The sequence below is a fragment of the Lagopus leucura genome, unplaced genomic scaffold (assembly GCF_019238085.1).
Source record: "Lagopus leucura isolate 7727_CA_CO unplaced genomic scaffold, USGS_WTPT01 Super-Scaffold_100052, whole genome shotgun sequence".
Classification (NCBI taxonomy): Eukaryota; Metazoa; Chordata; class Aves; order Galliformes; family Phasianidae; genus Lagopus; species Lagopus leucura.
The window spans coordinates 200887-218642 of record NW_024962298.1 but is presented as its reverse complement, the minus strand read 5'-3'; the positions used below and the strand labels follow the sequence as shown (position 1 = coordinate 218642).

At 52.2% G+C, this 17756-nt stretch overlaps 1 protein-coding gene across 1 annotated transcript; it reads right to left on the bottom strand.

Annotated features, from left to right (window-relative positions):
- Positions 1–290: 290 nt before the first annotated feature.
- Positions 291–17339, bottom strand: DUOX2 (dual oxidase 2). Its single transcript, XM_042885703.1, has 33 exons — positions 17276–17339; positions 16586–16669; positions 15638–15802; positions 14598–14785; positions 13424–13625; positions 12792–12958; positions 12659–12719; positions 12462–12558; positions 12242–12329; positions 11461–11560; positions 11100–11263; positions 10733–10896; positions 10445–10563; positions 9598–9735; positions 9383–9496; positions 8661–8863; positions 8360–8545; positions 7766–7991; positions 7051–7144; positions 6648–6823; positions 6407–6473; positions 6015–6107; positions 5044–5222; positions 4007–4237; positions 3720–3819; positions 3544–3593; positions 3335–3462; positions 3005–3158; positions 2250–2482; positions 1757–1915; positions 1442–1597; positions 1232–1360; positions 291–996 (listed from the first exon to the last, which is right to left on the bottom strand). The coding sequence occupies exons 1-33, from the start codon at positions 17337–17339 to the stop codon at positions 874–876; spliced, it is 4602 nt and encodes a 1533-aa protein (XP_042741637.1). The 3' UTR covers positions 291–873.
- Between the last annotated feature and the right edge of the window lie 417 nt (positions 17340–17756).

Here is a 17756-nt window from a genome sequence, read left to right as displayed (position 1 = left end):
CTAAGGCTCAGCCTCTGTGGGCACCTCCTAGACAAAGTCAGGGCAGCATTGGCACTGCAGGGTACAGGTTAGGGGGCTGTGCCTCAGGTCCTTGGCCCTCCTGTCCTCAGCCCTTCTGTATGACGAGTGCAGGGGAAACTCACTCCTGTTGAATGTACTTCCAGGTGGGATGGTGCAGATACTCTAATGGGAGCAACACCAGCATGATGCTACAAGTACTGCAAGTCTGCAGGTGACCAAGACTCAGCACAGAAGGCAATAAAATGATTTAATACTTCAATCAGCTTTATTTAAGCAAAGATGAAATCCTATTGCTCATTCATAGCCCAGGAGAGCCGCAGCCCAGCGATGCATAGCCAGGCATTAATTAAACAGGCATAAATAATCCTTGATCAGAGGATGGTGATGCTGCTGAAAGAAGCCAGTGCAAACACAGGCCCTAAGCAGACCTGGGGGAGGCTCAGATCACTCATGAGCAGGCACAAATGAGTGCATTAGGGAAGCCGAGCCCATTTGCAGGAGAAGAGAGCTCGCTGCCTCCTCGTGACCTGATTCCTGGGTCTGTAGGCAAAGTGCTGTGAATTTGGGTTCTGCCAACATTCCAAAAGTTGTTCAGAGCCAACCTCTGATTGCAGGATTAAGGTGGCAGAGCTGGGTTTGAATCCAGCACTGGGTTTCCTGCACAGGACGTACCGGGAAGGCGGTGCTGTGTGCTGGGCTCACCATCACAGGCGCATTTCTTCTAGGAGTAGCAAGCGGGTGGGAGCATGGGAGCATGACCACCCAAGGCCTGGCTTGCATGGATGCTGAGGTCGAACACACCTTTCCCACAAAGACTGCAGCACACAGGAGTAAAACGGCAGGGGAGCAGGGTCAGAAATTCTCATAGTGATGTGCAAAGTAGGCCTGGTCCTTCTTGTTCAGCTGCTGACAAGCCTTTTCCACGCTCTTCGTCATCCCAGGCGGGCCACAGCTGAACACCCCGATCTTGTGCACCTGGGGAGGAGGGGCCAAAAGGGTCAGCGGCAGTTTTCCCCCAGCCCACCTGCTCGTGGGTTATCACCTCCCTGAGCAGCTACAGCAGCGTGGGGGTTGATGCCCTTCCTGCCCTCCTCTTACACCACCGAGGTCTCCAGGGCCTTGGGGAGAGGCTGGGACTGGGGACATCGTAGTCCCTCCCGCCTGCAGGTGGGTGCCCCCATCCCATCCCCAAGCAGCTCGGTGGACTGACCTCGGGATGCACCTCCTGCAGCGAGTCGAAGAAGGGTACGAATGGGGGGCGGCCGAAATGGGTGATGGAGCGCAGCCCCGTGAACAGACTCTTGTTCAGCACCTTCTGGAAGTGCCGCTCACAGATGTACTGCAAGAGAGACCCGTGCATGTCAGACAGGCCACCAAAGCATGGCGTCCGCTCCACAGCTGCTCCCGGCATGGGACTCACCAGCATGGTGGTGCGCAGGTCGAACTTCTCAGCCAGCTGTGTGATGTAGATGTGCACAGACACCAGCTCGTTCCTGTCTGCCTCCTCCACCTCGCGGATGATGTCCGCCAGCCACTCAAACTGCCGCTGCGTGCGCGTCACCCAGATGAAATAGATCTGTGGAAGTCAGGGGTGAGGCTCAGCTTGGGACTAGGACCTCTCACACATGCGTGGCGCTCTTCCCTGTAAGGCTGTGGGGGATTTGACTGCCAAAGATGCCAACACCAGGTGAAGGTATCTCAGGAGGGCTCTTGCCCTCCAGGTGTTTCATCTTACCTTCTTACACATCAGCTTGGAGTTGATGGATGACTTGAAGACCAGGTCTTTGAGGATGGATGCAAAAGGTGTCACCCCAATGCCTCCTCCCACCAGCACTGACACCTCAAACTTGTGCCACTCCTGGTGGCCCTCCCCGAAGGGTCCATCCAGATAGAGCTAGAAAGGAGCCAGCAATCGGTACAGCGTCTACATCCTCCACTTGCCCAGGGATTGGTCACCTTCAGGGCTCACAGAATCACAGAATATGCCCACGTGGAATGGATCCACAGGATCATTAAGCCTTACCTCTGGCTCCGCACAGGACCACCCAAAACCCTAAGCTTATGTCATTGCCCAAATGCTTTCGGAGCTCCAGCAGCTCAGGGCCATGCCTCTGCCCTGGGCAGCCCATTCTAAGCCCACCACCCTTTGGTGCAGAACCTTCCCCTAACACCCACAGTAACTCTCCCCTGCCAGCACTGTGAATCCCATCCCTGGAGGGACACCTCACCTTGGGCAGCTTGCCGAGGACGGCCAGGCTCTCAGGGGAGTAGAGCTCCCGCAGGCGGGTGGTCCAGGGCCCCACGGCACGGATGTGCAGGCTCAGCGTGTCCTCGTGTGGGGCTGAGGTCAGTGTGAAGGGGTGGTACTCCGTGGTGCCCAGGGCCATGCAGGCAATGCGCACCCACTGCCCAGACTTGTAGTCAAAGTCCTGTGGCCGCTGGAAGCGGAGGTGAGTGACACCTGGGGAGGGGAAGGGGACCGGCTCTGAGCACCTGATGGAGCTGTGGATGTCTCTGTTCAGTGCAGTGACTTGGACTGATGGCCTTCAAGGGACCCTTCCACCTCAAACAAGTCTATCATTCTATGACTTCATTTTTTCCTTTGTCGATTGGTAGAAAGGCTTAAGGAAAGAGCATTCAAACTCTGCTAATGGTGGGTGGGACAGCTTGAGAGCACACTGGAGAGGCTGGGGTATGGGTGGGATGGCCTGAGCTCTTTGCTTCAGTTTCCCTAGTTGTGAGGGAAGCACAGTGCAGTGCTTGCAATGGGACATGGCTCCCTGTCGGAGGTACTAGAGCCACCAGCAAGCCAATTTCTGGGGCCACAGGTACCTGTGTAGCACCGGGGTTGTAAACTGCCACCATGGAATACTCCATAAAACCCAGCCCTTGCATAGATGTTTTTCCTCCACCCCTGCAGCCTCCATCCTCTTGTAAAGGGCCTGAGTTGACCTGGCACGGCACAGCCAGAGGGAAGCAGTACCTGATGGCAGGAGCTCAGCTTTCACCACGCTGATCTCCACCTTCTTCCTGCTCAGGCTGAGCAGCTTGTCTGCACCATAGATGAGAGCTGGGATGATGAAATAGATGTGGAAGCGGGGCTGCTGGACCAGAGCATAACTGCCATGGATGACAACCTGGACAAGGAAAGGGGATGGCCACCATCAGCACGGCACTCGGCGCTGCCATTACTGGGTTGGTGGCAGCTCAGCAGCAGCAGGGAGCTGGAACTGAGGCCACCAGGTCCCTAGGGACCTCTCACGTGGTTGCAGTCCATAAGCATCATCCCCCTCTCCTATCCCATGACCTCTACCAGCACATAGAGCAGCACATAGAGATGGTGGGTGATCCAGAAGGCCTGGAAGCTGACACGGCGGAAATGGTGGGTGGCGAAGATGTACATCACGGCCAGAATGATGAGCAGCAGCACTCCTGTCATGCCTGCGAAAGGAAGGATTGGGAGGCGATCAGGGCTGCCCCACTGGGGCTCCATTGGGGCTGGGCCCTGCTGCGTGTTCTCACCTGGAATGGTCTGGAAGAACCACCAGTAATACTTCTGAGGGAGCTGTGATCTAGAGGGACAAGAAATTGCCCCATGGCATTGCCAGCCCTGGGAGAAACCAAACTCCTGGCTTGCATTTCCATTCCCTTCTATGTCCAGGATGGTCTCCCTTGACTGCACTTTAAATTTCACCTACCCATCATTCATAAAGACACTGGAAAAGAGGCAGGACAACACACTAAGAGGCATGACTGAAAAGATGTAGACGTTCACTATGTGACCTGCAGTGTGGAGCACTATAAGGAGAGAAGAAGGGAGAGAACAGCATTACCACTGCTGTGGATGGAGATGTGACAGACCTCACTTATGTGACCAAGGACGTGGTGATTCCTCATCTTCTCTGGTGTCTTCAAGCTTCTCACCTTCTCCTGCCATGCCATGGTTGTCTGATCCTCTTGCCCCACACCCCAGCAGCCCACCTACCTGAGAAAATCAGGGCTGCCATGGCAATCCAGCGGTGGAAATCCACAGCAGCATCGAAGGGGATGTAGCAGTTGAGGAATGTCTCCCGCAGGACGGTGATGAGGTTGCGGCACATGGTGAGCAGGATGTAGGAGTACAGGAAGGAGATGCAGGCAGCCGATCCTCGCGAGATGATGATCCCCACAAAGGTGGTCTGTGCAATTCCAGTGCTGGGGGATGCGAAGGCGTAGTCTGGTAGGGGAAGAAAGCAGAGCGGATGTCACGATGGGCCTAGTGATGGAGACAGTGCCCCTTTCTGCTCCACAGGGACAGCCACTTGTGTTTGTAACCAAGGAAATGTCATCCAGATGGGCTTGCATGGGAACAGAGGCATGATTTGCTGTGTCAGACCCTGGTATGCTGCTGCTGGGTGACAGGGTGTCCTTGGAGCTCCAGGGAGGCGTTTGCTCTCTGTTGGGCATTTTGAATCTGCACCTTATGTCCAAAGTTGGACATCTCAATGTAAGAGGTATCAACAAACTAGAGCAAGTCCAGGAAAATCCACCAGGACGGGCGGGAGTTGGGATACGTTATGTAGGGGAGAGGGTGAAGGAAATGGTCAGGCTAGAGGATGGTAGGAAGGGGGGGGACCTTGTTGCTATCTGAAACCTTTTGGTGGATTTTACAGATGAGACAAAGCCAAATTCTTTTTCAGAGCTGCATAGTGAAAGGATGAGAAGCAACTGCATGAGTTTCACAAAAGGAAATTCAAGTTAGACATAAAACAAGAACACAGGGAAGATGATCACAAACATTGGCCCACACGCAGTGAGGTGGTGACATCCCCAACTTCAGAGCTCCTCAGGCTTCCTCCAGACAAGAGACCTTTAGCTTTGAAATTGCCTTTGCTCTGACCCTCCACAGGTCTCATCTGACCCCAGTAATTCTACAGTTATTCCTCGCGAGGACCAGCGCCATCGCCCAAAGACCTTTTGCAGCACGCCCCGTGCAACAGGCAGCTCCTCCAAAGGAGCACGTGGGGCTGCAGGGCCACTCACAGTATGCTCTCTCTACAAACAAGCCGGCGGTGATGGCAGAGAACAGAACCACGCAGACAATGTGACGCCGGTAATTTTCAATGAAACGCTTGAACTCCTGGATCTTCTGCTGAACTTTGTTCTGCTGATACTTCTTCCGTTGTGCTTCAGTGTATAGATGCAGCTGGTACTGATTCGCCCTTGTGAAGAACAAGAACAATGGATATAATCAACAGGGTCCTCCTGGTCTGTGTAGCGTGCTGCAGTGCCTAGATTTGGGTCTTCGTCCCTGCAACCAACTCTGCACACCCATTGCTGCAGTGACCCACAGGACACGGGGTCAGTGGGTGACCTCAGGTCACTGGTTGGTCTACTTGAAAGACAACAGCAGCAGCTCAGCAGGTCGTGTGACTCACAAATGAAACTGTAGATAGGGACTGTAAAAGATAATTTGCATTTTTATATTCAAACCTCCATAAACATTACAGAATAGCGAAAGTCCTTGACATTGTTAAGGGAAACCAGGCTATTATGAAAAATATATTACTCCTGGCCATAAAAACCAGCCATTTAACTGCTGCTTTGTGGAAGTATTTGCCACAGCAGTGAGGACTGCAGGCTCTCTGGCAACGCCTGCAGGCAGCCCATGTGTGAATCAGCACAGTTCCAAGGGACTGCAGTGCTCCTCTCTGTGGGTGAGGCATACAGCCCAAAATCCCACTGTCATGGTCTCCAAAGTTGTCCACTTCTTTATTTATTTATTTTCAGAGAGATATTCCCACACCCCCAGCAGTAGAAGGAAAGCAGCCAGACCTGCACTGTCCTCACTGGAGGTGCTCAGTAAGGGCTTGGTTTGCCTGCTGGGGCTGAGCATCTCCAGCAGATCTGCTCCTGCATCCCCTCCCCAATGCATTACTCTTCCCAGCAGCATCACTTGACCTATGTGCTACACAGAGATGTGAGAAACCCAACAAGGGGATGAGCTTACTCACTTTCTGCCTGGTCTCTTCCTCAGCTCATGCCCTTCTCGATCCACGCAGTGGGCCACCATGCCCTGGTTTGGGTCCTCCCTGTCTGAGGTGGTTCTGCCAGAAAGAGGGAGAGACATACTGACTGAAGCTGTCCTTGTGGGTCAGTCAGCAGCAAGTTTGGCCTTTCCAAAATTTTCCCCATTGCTGCCCCATGGATGCTTTCCATCTCAGACTCAGCTGAGAAGCCATCCCACTCCTCCCTGCTTGCATGAACTCTAGCTGCTTGGTACAGTGGATGGATTCACTCCAAAAGCAAAGCATTTCAGGAGCATTTGCTGGAGAAGCTGAGGTGAAGGATGGATGTGCCCAGTGGCAGAAACAGAAGTGGCAGCAGGACCAGTGAAAGCACTTACCCTCTGGGCTCTTTCTTGATGAAGGAGACACGGTTGTGTACATTTTGCTTGAACACCTCAGGGACGCCTTTCAGAAGCCAAAAGAACAAAATGGCCATTTACAGTGCAAGAGACGCAATGGTTGTTAGTTGGAGAGACTGATTTGGGATGGGACAAGATTTGGGAGCTTTGAGTTAGATGCTACCCATCCCCTCCAGGCCAACAGAGGTGACCCAGAGCTCTCATCCACTCCCCCACTGACCTCTGATGCAGAGCTGGGTGAGACGAAGTTCGTTGTCATGGTCCCGTAGCATGTAGTGGAAGTCCTCCCATGTCAGCTCATCCCTGTCCTGAAACCCCGAGGCCTGGAACATGGACTCTGTCACCTGCTCCGCCTGCTCTCTGGACAAGCAGTTGTTGGATATCTCAATGAAGGACCTGGAGCAAGGAGGAGAGATGAGACCATAGTTTGAGTCCTTGCAATAACATGGGGCAGAGCCCCAGTCAAATCTCACAGTAGAAATGGGCTCCTGGTTACGAGTGTTGAGCCCACAGGCTCTCATGTAGCTTCCTTGGGGACTGAAGCACTGAAGCTGTGAGCTGCTTGTGCAGACGCCTGTAACTGCAGACATCATGAAAATCACTACTGAGCTGAGGAGAAGTACCTGAGCATCCTCAGAAATTCCTCCTTGGAGAGAAACCCATTCTCATCAATGTCATACATCCTGAACATCAACTTGGACTTCTCCTCTGAGGACCCTGGTGGCACAGAAGAGAAAGTAAGAGCAAGATCCTGCTTTCACCAGCACACTTGCTTTCAGACATTGTCTTCAAGAGTCCGGACATGCACCAGTGAAGTCTCATCCAGCCCTGAAGAGAGTAAAATCACTCTGCTGCTCAGTCTGAATGGTAACTGAACTCATCTTCAGACCCTTGTGTTGCACTCCAGCTTGACTTTCTCAAGAGTGCAGTGAAGAAATGGGTATCTATGCATTCTTTGTTGTGCATTATTGTGCAAACCCAGAACATGCTTTTTCAAGCCAAGATTTTTTTCTGGGAGCTGCAGTGACTGAATCTGGCATTCACCACCTCCACCTGCAAATCCCTTTTTTCCTTGGTCGTTTAGGGAGATGGAGCAGAGTTGTATATTGGAGGTGACAGTTCAGCAAATTGCTGCTTTAAGATAGCTCCCCTCATGAACAGTCTCACAGAAAATATCACTACATCGTCACTGTCTCACAACTCAAGCTGAGCTGTCAAAAGCGAAAAGAATTTTAATTGTGTCTACAGGTAGACCAGTTGGATGGATCTTGTTTTTCACTCTGAGTCCAGAAACAGGACTTTGGGCAACAGGTGAAGACACCAACCACCAGCTCCCACCTTTCATGAAGACCACCAAGATGTCCAGGAACTCCCTGAAGGAGATGTAGCCGTTGCCATCCTTGTCAGCCAGGGAGAACATGGAGTCCACAAACATGGAGTTGGCTTTGAGCCCAAGGGCCTCGGCAAACTCAGCCCTGCTCAGCTCACATGTCAGGGACTCCTTTGCTTTCTGTGAAGACTCAAAGTTGAGCTCTCCAGCATCAGTCTTGTTGATGTCCAGCATCTGCAGGTTGTGTCCCACAAAAGGAAACTCGTGAGCATTTCTGGGACAGAAGGCTGGTGCTCACCTGCTCGACCTTTTGCACAGAGATGTTGGCTTTGGCACGGGACACCCCATGCTTCTCCTCCACATGATGGAAACCACAGTTCCATCATCCAAACATCTCTTCGCAACTCTAAACATTCACGTCACCACTACAAACTTCCTTTGTTTTCTACAAGGGAAAAAGTCCCTTGGTCCTCAAATTATTGGCAGCTTCCTTGTGTGTGGCTTGCCGTTGGCTACGGAGGCCAACAGCAGCATCATTCATTGCTCAGTCAATACAGAAATACTTTCTGCAATGCATCAGAGCCTGCCACACTTCTGCATACCTGAGCAAACAGGTGCCTGAAGAAAGTCTCCAGAATTTGTTTCCTCTGCTCCTGGGTGACTGCTCGTTTCAGCAGGCTTTGCTCCTTCATCTCAGACACGTGCAGCTCAAGGCAGCTCGTTTTCAAGTAATCTTGGAGCTTTCCAAGGAAGCTGCTTCTCTCTGCCTCCTCGCTGAACAACAGCACCTGCAGAAGATCCCAACAAATGGCTGTGGGCGGCAGAGGCTCCAAATGGTGCAGTATGTATGCAAGGATGGTGGAGGGCCCAGAGGAGGCTCTCTCCAGGCATCGTGGCACTCACCAGGTCATACTCCTTGGGGCTCTTTAGCAGCAGAGCTTTGTTCCCTTTGTTGCTGGAGAGGATCACCTCCACCCTTTGCTGGGCTTTAAGGTTGACACTCCGGAGCAGCAACCCTCTCCCATCCAGCACTTTGAGCACTTTGTCAGCTTGGAGCTGGATGTGGACAAGGGAGCTCTCTGTCTTGGGACCGTACCATTCCATGGCTGATGGGAAATAGCACAGCATTCAGTTAGAAACATGTTCTCGTGCTTCTAATCAACCTAGCACCTCCTTCACCCCTTCACTGGAGTGACAGCATTGGGTTTGCAACAAGGGATGGAAAGCCTTCATTATTTCCTGTCAGTGCTGCACATAGCAGATGGGGAACAGAAAATACACTACAGGTCACCTTAAGTTTTCTATCGCATAGCCTGACTTTGCTGCAATAACTGCCATCACTGATGCCATGGTACAAGCGTGCCTGAGTCTTAGCTGTGCCAGAGTTAAGCTGTCCCTCTCTCATCCAATTTGTAAAATTCATTCTAGTCTTGCATTTTATTTGGGCTTGATGATATTCCCTAACTGCTGGCAGCGCATCTGCTGAGAGACCAAACATACAAAGGGAAGAATGATCTCCCAGCCACAGAGCTCAAGATATGCAAGAATACAGACATGGAGCTCAATGTGTGCTGACTTCAGCAGCATCACCAGGCACCACCAAAGGATCGGAAATGCTACTTCACCGTGTAACGCCTCGCCGGTCACCTCCCTCCGCACGCTGGCCTTCTTCTTCTTCTGCAGCTTCTTGAAATCTCTCTTTCGGAGAATGGCAATGATCCAAGCAACAAAGAGACTCACTGGGGACACATGGGAGAGAGAGGCATGAGGTACCACAAAGTTCCTTTCCTGTGCTTTCTTTGGTAGAAGAGGAGATAGGTAAAGAATTGGAGAGGCAAACCTAAAGGCAAGCAGCACAGGACAACGATGATGATGCCAAAGCCTGCACCACTGCCTTCAAAGTAATCCAACACGGTCATGGGTGTGCAGTTGGCCAGGAGTTGAGCTGTCAGCTGCTGGGGCTGGGGGCACGGGTCTCCTGCATCGGGGAAGACAGGCTGTGAGAGTCACAGGGCTTTTACCTTTCCAACCTCCATCATCTCCATGAACCTCCAGCTGAGATGCTGCTTGGAGTTCATTGCCAAGTAACCCAGGGAGCAATGCAAAACTGGAATGCTTGCGATCTTGAGGGGCAAGGTTTGTTTTCAAGGCTGAACCTTGGCACATCACATCAGACCATGTGCAGAACTGGTCTCATACTCTGGGGAGCTCAACACCACCACCTCTCCCAAGGGATGGGCTGAGAAAGAACCCTTTGCAAACCGAGGTTTGTAGCCTTTGCTTGTCTAGCCTGTACAACCCAGGGAGCAATTGCAAGTGCATGTCAGAAGAACCAAAACATCTTGCAAGGGCTGGAGTGTGTGCCAGATAAAATGCTTTTAGGTCCTTCACATTTATTGTACTGACCTGTGTGCTCATGCATATAAAAGAGATAAAGAACATGCCAGTAAGGAGAGTGACACAATGTAGGGTAGGCAGAGACCAAGCCTTAACCCCAGAACATTTCAGGGCATCAAGAGCATTTCTGGGACCTGGGAATCCTTGCAGGAGTCATGCAGCGCTCATGCCTGGGCTTCAGCCCACTTTCAACATCAGTCCTGCCGGCCTTGTTTACAAACAGCCATTGCATTTCACATGTTCTGCATCCCTATCCTGCGTCCCAGCTCAGTGCAGGACGGAGCACTCACCCTCGCTCCAGACAAACACATTGCTCTGCAGCTCTGCCTGCTGTGAGTAGGTGACTGCAGCCAGGACATCACGGAACGTGGTGTTACGGATCTCCTCGGCCTCCTTCGCCGTGAACAGCCTGGTGAAATGATGTGGAGCCAAGTGGTGGTCCTGGGGTGCCACTGCTTAACCCCACAGACATGACCAGTAGCAGCCGGGGCTTGCTCCCTACAGTTTTATGAGCTAAGGGAGATGGAGGATGGCTTCTCCATCTCTGCTGTGTGTTATGAGGGGGAAGAGGCATTTACCCATTTTTGGTGTTCTCAAACCAGAACCTGTCGCCATCACGCAGGCGCACAAACTGGTCCAGGATGATGGCACTGAAGAGGGGACTGTCACCTTCCAACATGCCTCCAGGGAGCAGCTCCAGCCGGGCCGTGTTGTTAGCGTACAGGGCAGCAACCTCCAGGACCTGGGCAGAAAATCCTAGTGAGCCCCAGGAGGAGCAAGGAATGTGGATTTCCCCGACGTCCCGTGCCCATGGGCTGGGAGGGAGCTCAGCAAGGTGCTACGACCCCCTCCCCACACTGCTGGAGAAGCCACCCACTGCTTGGACGGCCCCGAGGTGCTCCAACACACAACGTGCTTTCTGCACCCAAACCAGCTTCCCAGTACCTTTTGCTGAGAGTGTGGGGCAAAGTTTGCCCAGTCCTGCAGAGGCTGCAACCCGAATCGCTCCAGAGCCTGGTTGTAGGTGGGCAGGCCGAGGTCCCGGCCACGCTGCAGCCAGCTGGCCACGTAGTCGGTGCGGGAGTACTTCAGAGGTCCATACCAGTAATCTAGAGGTGGAATCAAATCACTGAGATGCTATGGCAGAGCTAACATGGCAACCTCAACAGCCCTGGGTGCCTGGCAGGCCTCGTCTCTGCCACAGGCCATGCTGAACATGGGGACCGGCGCCACGCTCTTGTGATGAAAGCCCCAGGGCTGTAATCAGTATGCCCTGCATGGGACTGGATGTGCTCTGGGTGCCGACCTTGGAGATCTTCCACCACGATGCTGTCTTCCCGTTCCGCAATCTGCGAGCTCATCCCCAGCAGGAGATCATCTACATCTTCCTGCTGCATCCCAGTGCTCTGAGGGAAGATGAGGTGGTTTCTCACAGACTGAAGGATGTAAGGAGGCCCCAACGCCCTGAACCCAGCACCCAAAGGACAAAGAGGACCTATGGGTCTTCCAGGTTCATCTCCTCTGTGTCACCTCAACCTCGAGGTCTGAGCCTGCTGAGCCTAAAGAAGGCATCTGGTATGTCTGGATGAGGAGGATCTCACTCTCCTTGCTTACTTTGTGCCCAATTATCCTTTCACCCCCTGTTCAGTCCTCCATAATATCAAGCGCTGAATGAAGCCCAGGCAGGGTAAGTGCACCACCAACCCAAGCAACCAGTGGATTTTTCTGGTCATGGCACACGTGTCCTCCTGCAGAGCCTTGGGGCACAAGACCAGAAGCTGTTAGCATGAAAGTGATCCTGCCGCCACCACCAGAGCTGAACAGGATCCAATATGGATCAAGCTAGAAAATGACCCCAAAGAAGGGGATAAGAGGCAGAGCAGCTCCAGTCCAGCAGTCCCACAGCAGTAACTGCTCTGCAGATTGCTTTGACTCTGTGCCCAGAACAGATTGTCCTCACATCTCCGACCTCATCAGCTGAAGGTACAGTGGGTCCCTTCCCTTTGTGGGAAACGACTCCTCCCAAGGAAAAGACAGTCCACGGGGAAACAGAACTTCTACCACATGCTTGGAATCCTTCTCCATACCTCTCTGCTCCAGTAGCTGTTGCAGAGCCGCACTGCTGGGAATGGATCACTGGAGCTGGACACATTTCGTAAATGGCAGCTGGGGTCCCTAAGACATCAGAGAAGGGCTGGGCACTTAGTCCCTGGCCAGGGATGTCCCCAGGCTGGGGCCAAGCAGGGATTATCCCCAGCCATGTCTCAAGATTGGGTGTCCTCTTTCTGGGCATCATGCTTCTCCTACCTCTTGTAGACACCTGGTGGCACCATGGTGGCAAGGAACATCCTTGCTACTGCCACAAACTCTGGTGAGAGGCTGGGGTCCAGGTGCTGCTGGTAACCTGCAGCAAGGCAGTAATGGCTGGATCCAGCACCCAGGATGGAGGAAAAGGAGGCCCTCACCCCAAACTCCCTCACCCCATTGCCCATTGTGACTCTCACCTGCGTATGTTTGAACAGGTGTCCCCAGCAGGGCCGGCAGCCACTCGTACAGCACAATGCTCTGCAGCACAGGGAGCCAGGTCAGGGACAAGATCGGGGAGAACATTGGGGACCACAAGGTCCCATCCCTCACCTGGAAGGTGGCAATGACCCTCTTGCGAGCGTGCTGGAAGATATCCTCATCAGACCAGCTAGGGTGATCCTTGGCCAGCTCTGCAGCCAGGTAGTTGTGGTATCGAAACCAAGCGATGCTTATGGCCTGCAGGAAGCGGTTCTCATTCCCCCAGGCATTCCCCAGGTCTGCAAGAGCCACCAGAGACATCAGAGGGGGATGGAGGCACCCATGCCTTCCCTTCCTCCTCTGACCCACGAGCTTGGCATGTCTGTGGTTAAGTCCCCAGCCCCATTGGTTGAACCCCAGCCTCTCTTGCCCCCTGCTCTTTTCTCCTCACTGTTTCTCACTGTGGATGTGAGCAAACGGGCAGCACAGGCCCAAAGCACAGAGCAGGGGTCGGGCAAGTAAGGAATTCAAAGCAAGCTGAGTCGGTTCTTATTGTCTGTATCCCCTTTCCCAACAGGAGATTGCCTCGAATCTGAGGCATGAGTACCTGCCAGCCTCTGGGAAATGACCCAGTGCCTTCTGGGGACACAGTACCTTCAGTTCACAGCACATCTTCCTTTCCCTCAGGCCAGGATGCTACCTTGTCTCCCACAGCTGGGGTGGCCATGAGACAACCACTAAGGAAGCTGCAGATTGCCCCTTACCATAGATCCCACGAGGGCCGCCCTGTCCGGTGGATGGATCCAGAGCTTTCCACATGGGGACCTTCCCATCTGTCTCCCTGGGGACGTGCCCTCCGGGTCCTGCTGCCAGCTGTCCCTTTGAGAAGGTCCGCAGGGCATCACTCCAGGAATGCGAAGGGCCATAGATGGAACTGCCATCCAGCCAGCCTGTCACCTCGTTGGTCTGGGGTGAGCACAATGGGTGTCAAAAGGTGCAAGACATCTGAAAAGTCGCATCCTGACCTGTCTGATCTTACAAGCCGTCCCATCCTCTGTTTTAGCAAGAATTACCAGGGTGCAAATACAATCACAGCCAATCCCCATGCAATCTGATGGACTAATTCCTGCAGGAATGCTTTATCTTTTGAAAGCATGCTGGAGTTTTCATTCTTCTGAGGCTTGAAACTGCTGAAAACGTGACCTGCTGATCTGGTCTCATCATGCTTTGTCATGTGAAAGGTTTAGGGCAGGGCGGTTTTGCTTCAGCAATTTTGGTTGGGAAATACTCCAGAATGAAAAAAAATAAATAAACCCACAGCACATTGACTTTGGAATGCATCCAGCGCTGCAGAACATGGAGACTTCTGTGGAAATCCAGAAGCTTTGTAGCCTTATGACAGAACCAGCTCATTTTTGTGACACATTATTAAAGAGTTGCCTAAATTACATGTCTTAATTACTGATCACCTAGAGTGGACTGAGTGTAGAAATCTGGTACTGAAACTCTTTGATCTCATTAAAAGGTTCTGGTTGTATTTATTTCATCAGCCAGAGACTGCTCTTCTCCAATACCAGCAAGACTTACCTATGCTAATTTTGATGCAATAAAAACTCCAACAGCCAAGGAAGATTGAAAATTTCTCCTTTGCACTTTCTCTTCTGCTCTCTTTAAAGCATACAAGACACTCAAATGCGCATTAAAATTAGGTGGATCTAGAGTAACCAAGTTTTCTTCTGGCAAAAAAAATCATTAATCTTGAGCAACCAGTTATTGCTTCATGAAAACCAGTACCTTGCATGCTGTGCTTTGGGTTCATTTGCACTTTGTTACTGCAGGCACCTGAAAAAGTGTTGCACTTTTCTTTGGAAATGCCATAAACCCGAACTCCAGAGGAAGATGAATTTAGCTGAAAGTAAAGGAAATGCAATCTCCTACCTGTTCTCGGGGGCTATTGGGGCTCTGCCCTGTCTCCAGTGCCCAGTGGATACGCTGGAAGGGCAGGACAATATCTCCAGTGCCTGCAGGGTCAAACACGGGGTCCCCCTCCGGGATGCGGATGTTCAGGAACTCAGCAGGACAGCCAGGTTTCTCTGTCCCCAGGATGTCTGAGAGCACATGGAAACCTGCCAGAGAGCCAAGCATGGGCAGTCGTTGGGATGACTGTGACCAGCACCTGGAATAGATGATGCTCCAGGCACTCCTGGTTGGACCTCATGAGTGAGGAAAGGGTATTCGGGGGACCAGGGTGGAGAAACTCAGCCAGCAGTTCAAAGACCATCTGCAGGCCACTATTCTACCTGGAGTGGGGCTCAGCCATTACTTCCCTGAACTCCCCCTTGCTGATGGCCTTCAAGACCAATAGTTGCTGCTGAGGTTGAGCTCAGTGACTCTTGGCTTGTTTGAGTTCTAGTGGGATGGGAAAATCTGGCTCCAGAGAGAAGCTGAATGGTACCACACCAACGTCTACCCCTCCAATGGCTCATCTCAGCACTGAGCACCCTCATTAAGCCATCTGGAGACCTGTGAGAACCTTGAGCTGCATGAAACTAATTTGTCTCCATTTCTTTGACAAGTTCAGCCTGCTTCCTCAGTGAGCCAGCAGCTCCCAGGGACTCCAGACCCATCTGGAGCAACAAAAGAAACTGCTCTGAAGTGCTTGTAGCACTTCTGCCCAGCAACCACTCACCACGCAGCTCTTATCAGCTCTGTCAGTTGTTCTACCATCAGATAACTCTACTGCTAAAACAAACGAGGAAGTTTCTAAGTGACAAATATCAGTATTTGTCAAAGGTCACCAAAAATTCATGCCTAGCTCATATGACAGATGGACAGCATTCTGGTAGGACAATAAGCAAGGTTCTATCTTTAGGATGTGGGCTCGCTCTGAAGCGGTGGGTGTGAGGAGAGCTTTGATGTGCCATCAAGGGGCATAAAAAACAAATGTCTTCCCCCCCTTGGCAGTTTCCAGCTCTTACCAAAGAAGACAGCCAGCACAGTTGTGTTCCTCTGGGAGGGCAGCCCAGAAGGTCCCCGTGCCACTGCGTTGCTGAGTTGGCGAGCGTTGGGTACATGGGGCTCCTGCAGGGCCTGGTAGACACCGTCTGCGTAGTTGGCTGGCAGGAGACGCAGCAACCGGGAACCTGTGACACCAGAGCATGGGTCCAACGGCACCCAGCAGCAGGGAACAGCCACAGCGTGGAGGCACAAGAAGAAAGAGACGGGAGGATGCAGGCACTTTTGGTACCAAGGCCGACTCCCAGCATTGCTTGCAACACTGGGATCAGTCCTTAAAAAATGAAGAGGGATCCTGTGTGGGCATGTTCCCTTCCTGTTGTCCTTCCCTTCTCCCTCTGCAATGCCTTTGCTTTATTGGGAGCCCAGTGGTGTGCTGCATGTGGTAACTGGAGTGATATCAAGCTGCCTGCATTGACTGTGCAATCCTGTGTTGTAAGTACGGGACTGCTCGCACTGCGGGAAGCGGGAGGGAACAGCCAGAGGGGCACAGAGACAAAGGATAAGATGAGAAACACCCTGACTTTGCACCCAATGTTGGTTTCAAAAGGTCCTCCACCAGCATGGTGGTATTCATTTGCTAGAGAATCCTAAAGGTGGGAGAAATCCTGAATTTGCTGGTTTTGCTTTGGGCTAATTTTCTACAGGTCTGTCTCCAAAGATGTCTTTTTCCCAGCCCTGGGATCCCTGATCATCAGCTGCGAACAGCCGTGTCCCCCAGCCTCAGACATTTTGAACAGCCCCACGCTGCACAGCTCCGCTCTGCCCTGATCCAGACCCGCGTGGCTGCCAGGTGCATCTAGTGATCTACCTGGGCTCAGGCTCGAGTGGGAAAGGCTTTCTCTCTCAGTCCCCTTGTCGAAGCATCACCTGCCCCCACCCTCCACTGCCATCCCAGCCCTGACACGCACCCACGGAGCCGCGGCTGTGGTGCTGCAGGTTGTTGTACCAGCCATCATAGCGCTGCACCTCCCAGCTGATGTTCTTCTGGGCTCCTGGAAGAGACGAACCCACGTGGTGAGCAGCAAAATAATGCATGGAAAGAGCGTTTCCACTATAAAATTATATTACGCTGTTCTGTTTTCCCCACGATCTGTCTGAAACCTTCAGTACAAACAGGTATTTTGAGGAGTTCTGCCCTCTTTTGAGGAATAATCTATGTGTGAAGTAGAAATTAATGCTTGGGATCCTGATGTTTCTAAATCAATGCATATGATTTCTGGCTCCCACCAGTCTGCTCTCAAGTGATTTTCATTTTCTTCTCTCTGTGACAAAAGTCCTCCCTTCCTTCTCACCACCTGTGGTTATGCTCTCCTCTTTGCACTGTGTATTAACAATCCACCTATTCCAATAAGCATGCACCTTGTTTTACCTCTGTTAATGTTCATCACCCTAGGAAGAAGCTCCATTTCCTGGTTACAAGCTGTGCACTCAGAGCAATGGAGGAGTCTCCAAGACTGCAGACTCCACAGACTCAGGACCTTGCTCCCTTTTCTCATCTCCTCACAAAATGAATCATCTTGCCTCTGATAAACCACCCCATGAAACTCCGTTGGATCCAGGCTCTACCCTTGGACACCTTTCCCAGAAACTGCTCTTACCACCCAAGCTCCACGACATCAGTAGAAGCACCGTCAGACACGATGTCATCTCTGTGTGCTGCATTTGCCTCTGGGTCCTTGGAAGAAGCAATCTGCAACTAGAAAGGATGAGGAATGAGCTGGAGCTGGCTGCCCTAGGAGGCACCGTCCTCGGAAGTATTTAAAAGGTGCACAGACATCGTGCTCAGGAACGAGGTTTAGTGGCAGACTCGTCAGTGCTGAATTAATGGATGGACTTGATTGCCTTAGAGGTCTTATCCAAACTAAATAATTCTGCGATCCCATGATCTACAGACCATACTGTCAGCTCCCTCTTGTGGTGTCTACTGCTGCCATCCGTCAGCAGTATTTGAGTACAGACTTCAGGCTGTGGGAAGGAAATGGGGTCCGTACGGGAGCCCATCACTGGCCAAGCTCTGTCAGGAGATACCTCCTGGCCTGACACGGCCCTTCTGCTGAAGCAGGACCAGGTAGCCCCAAC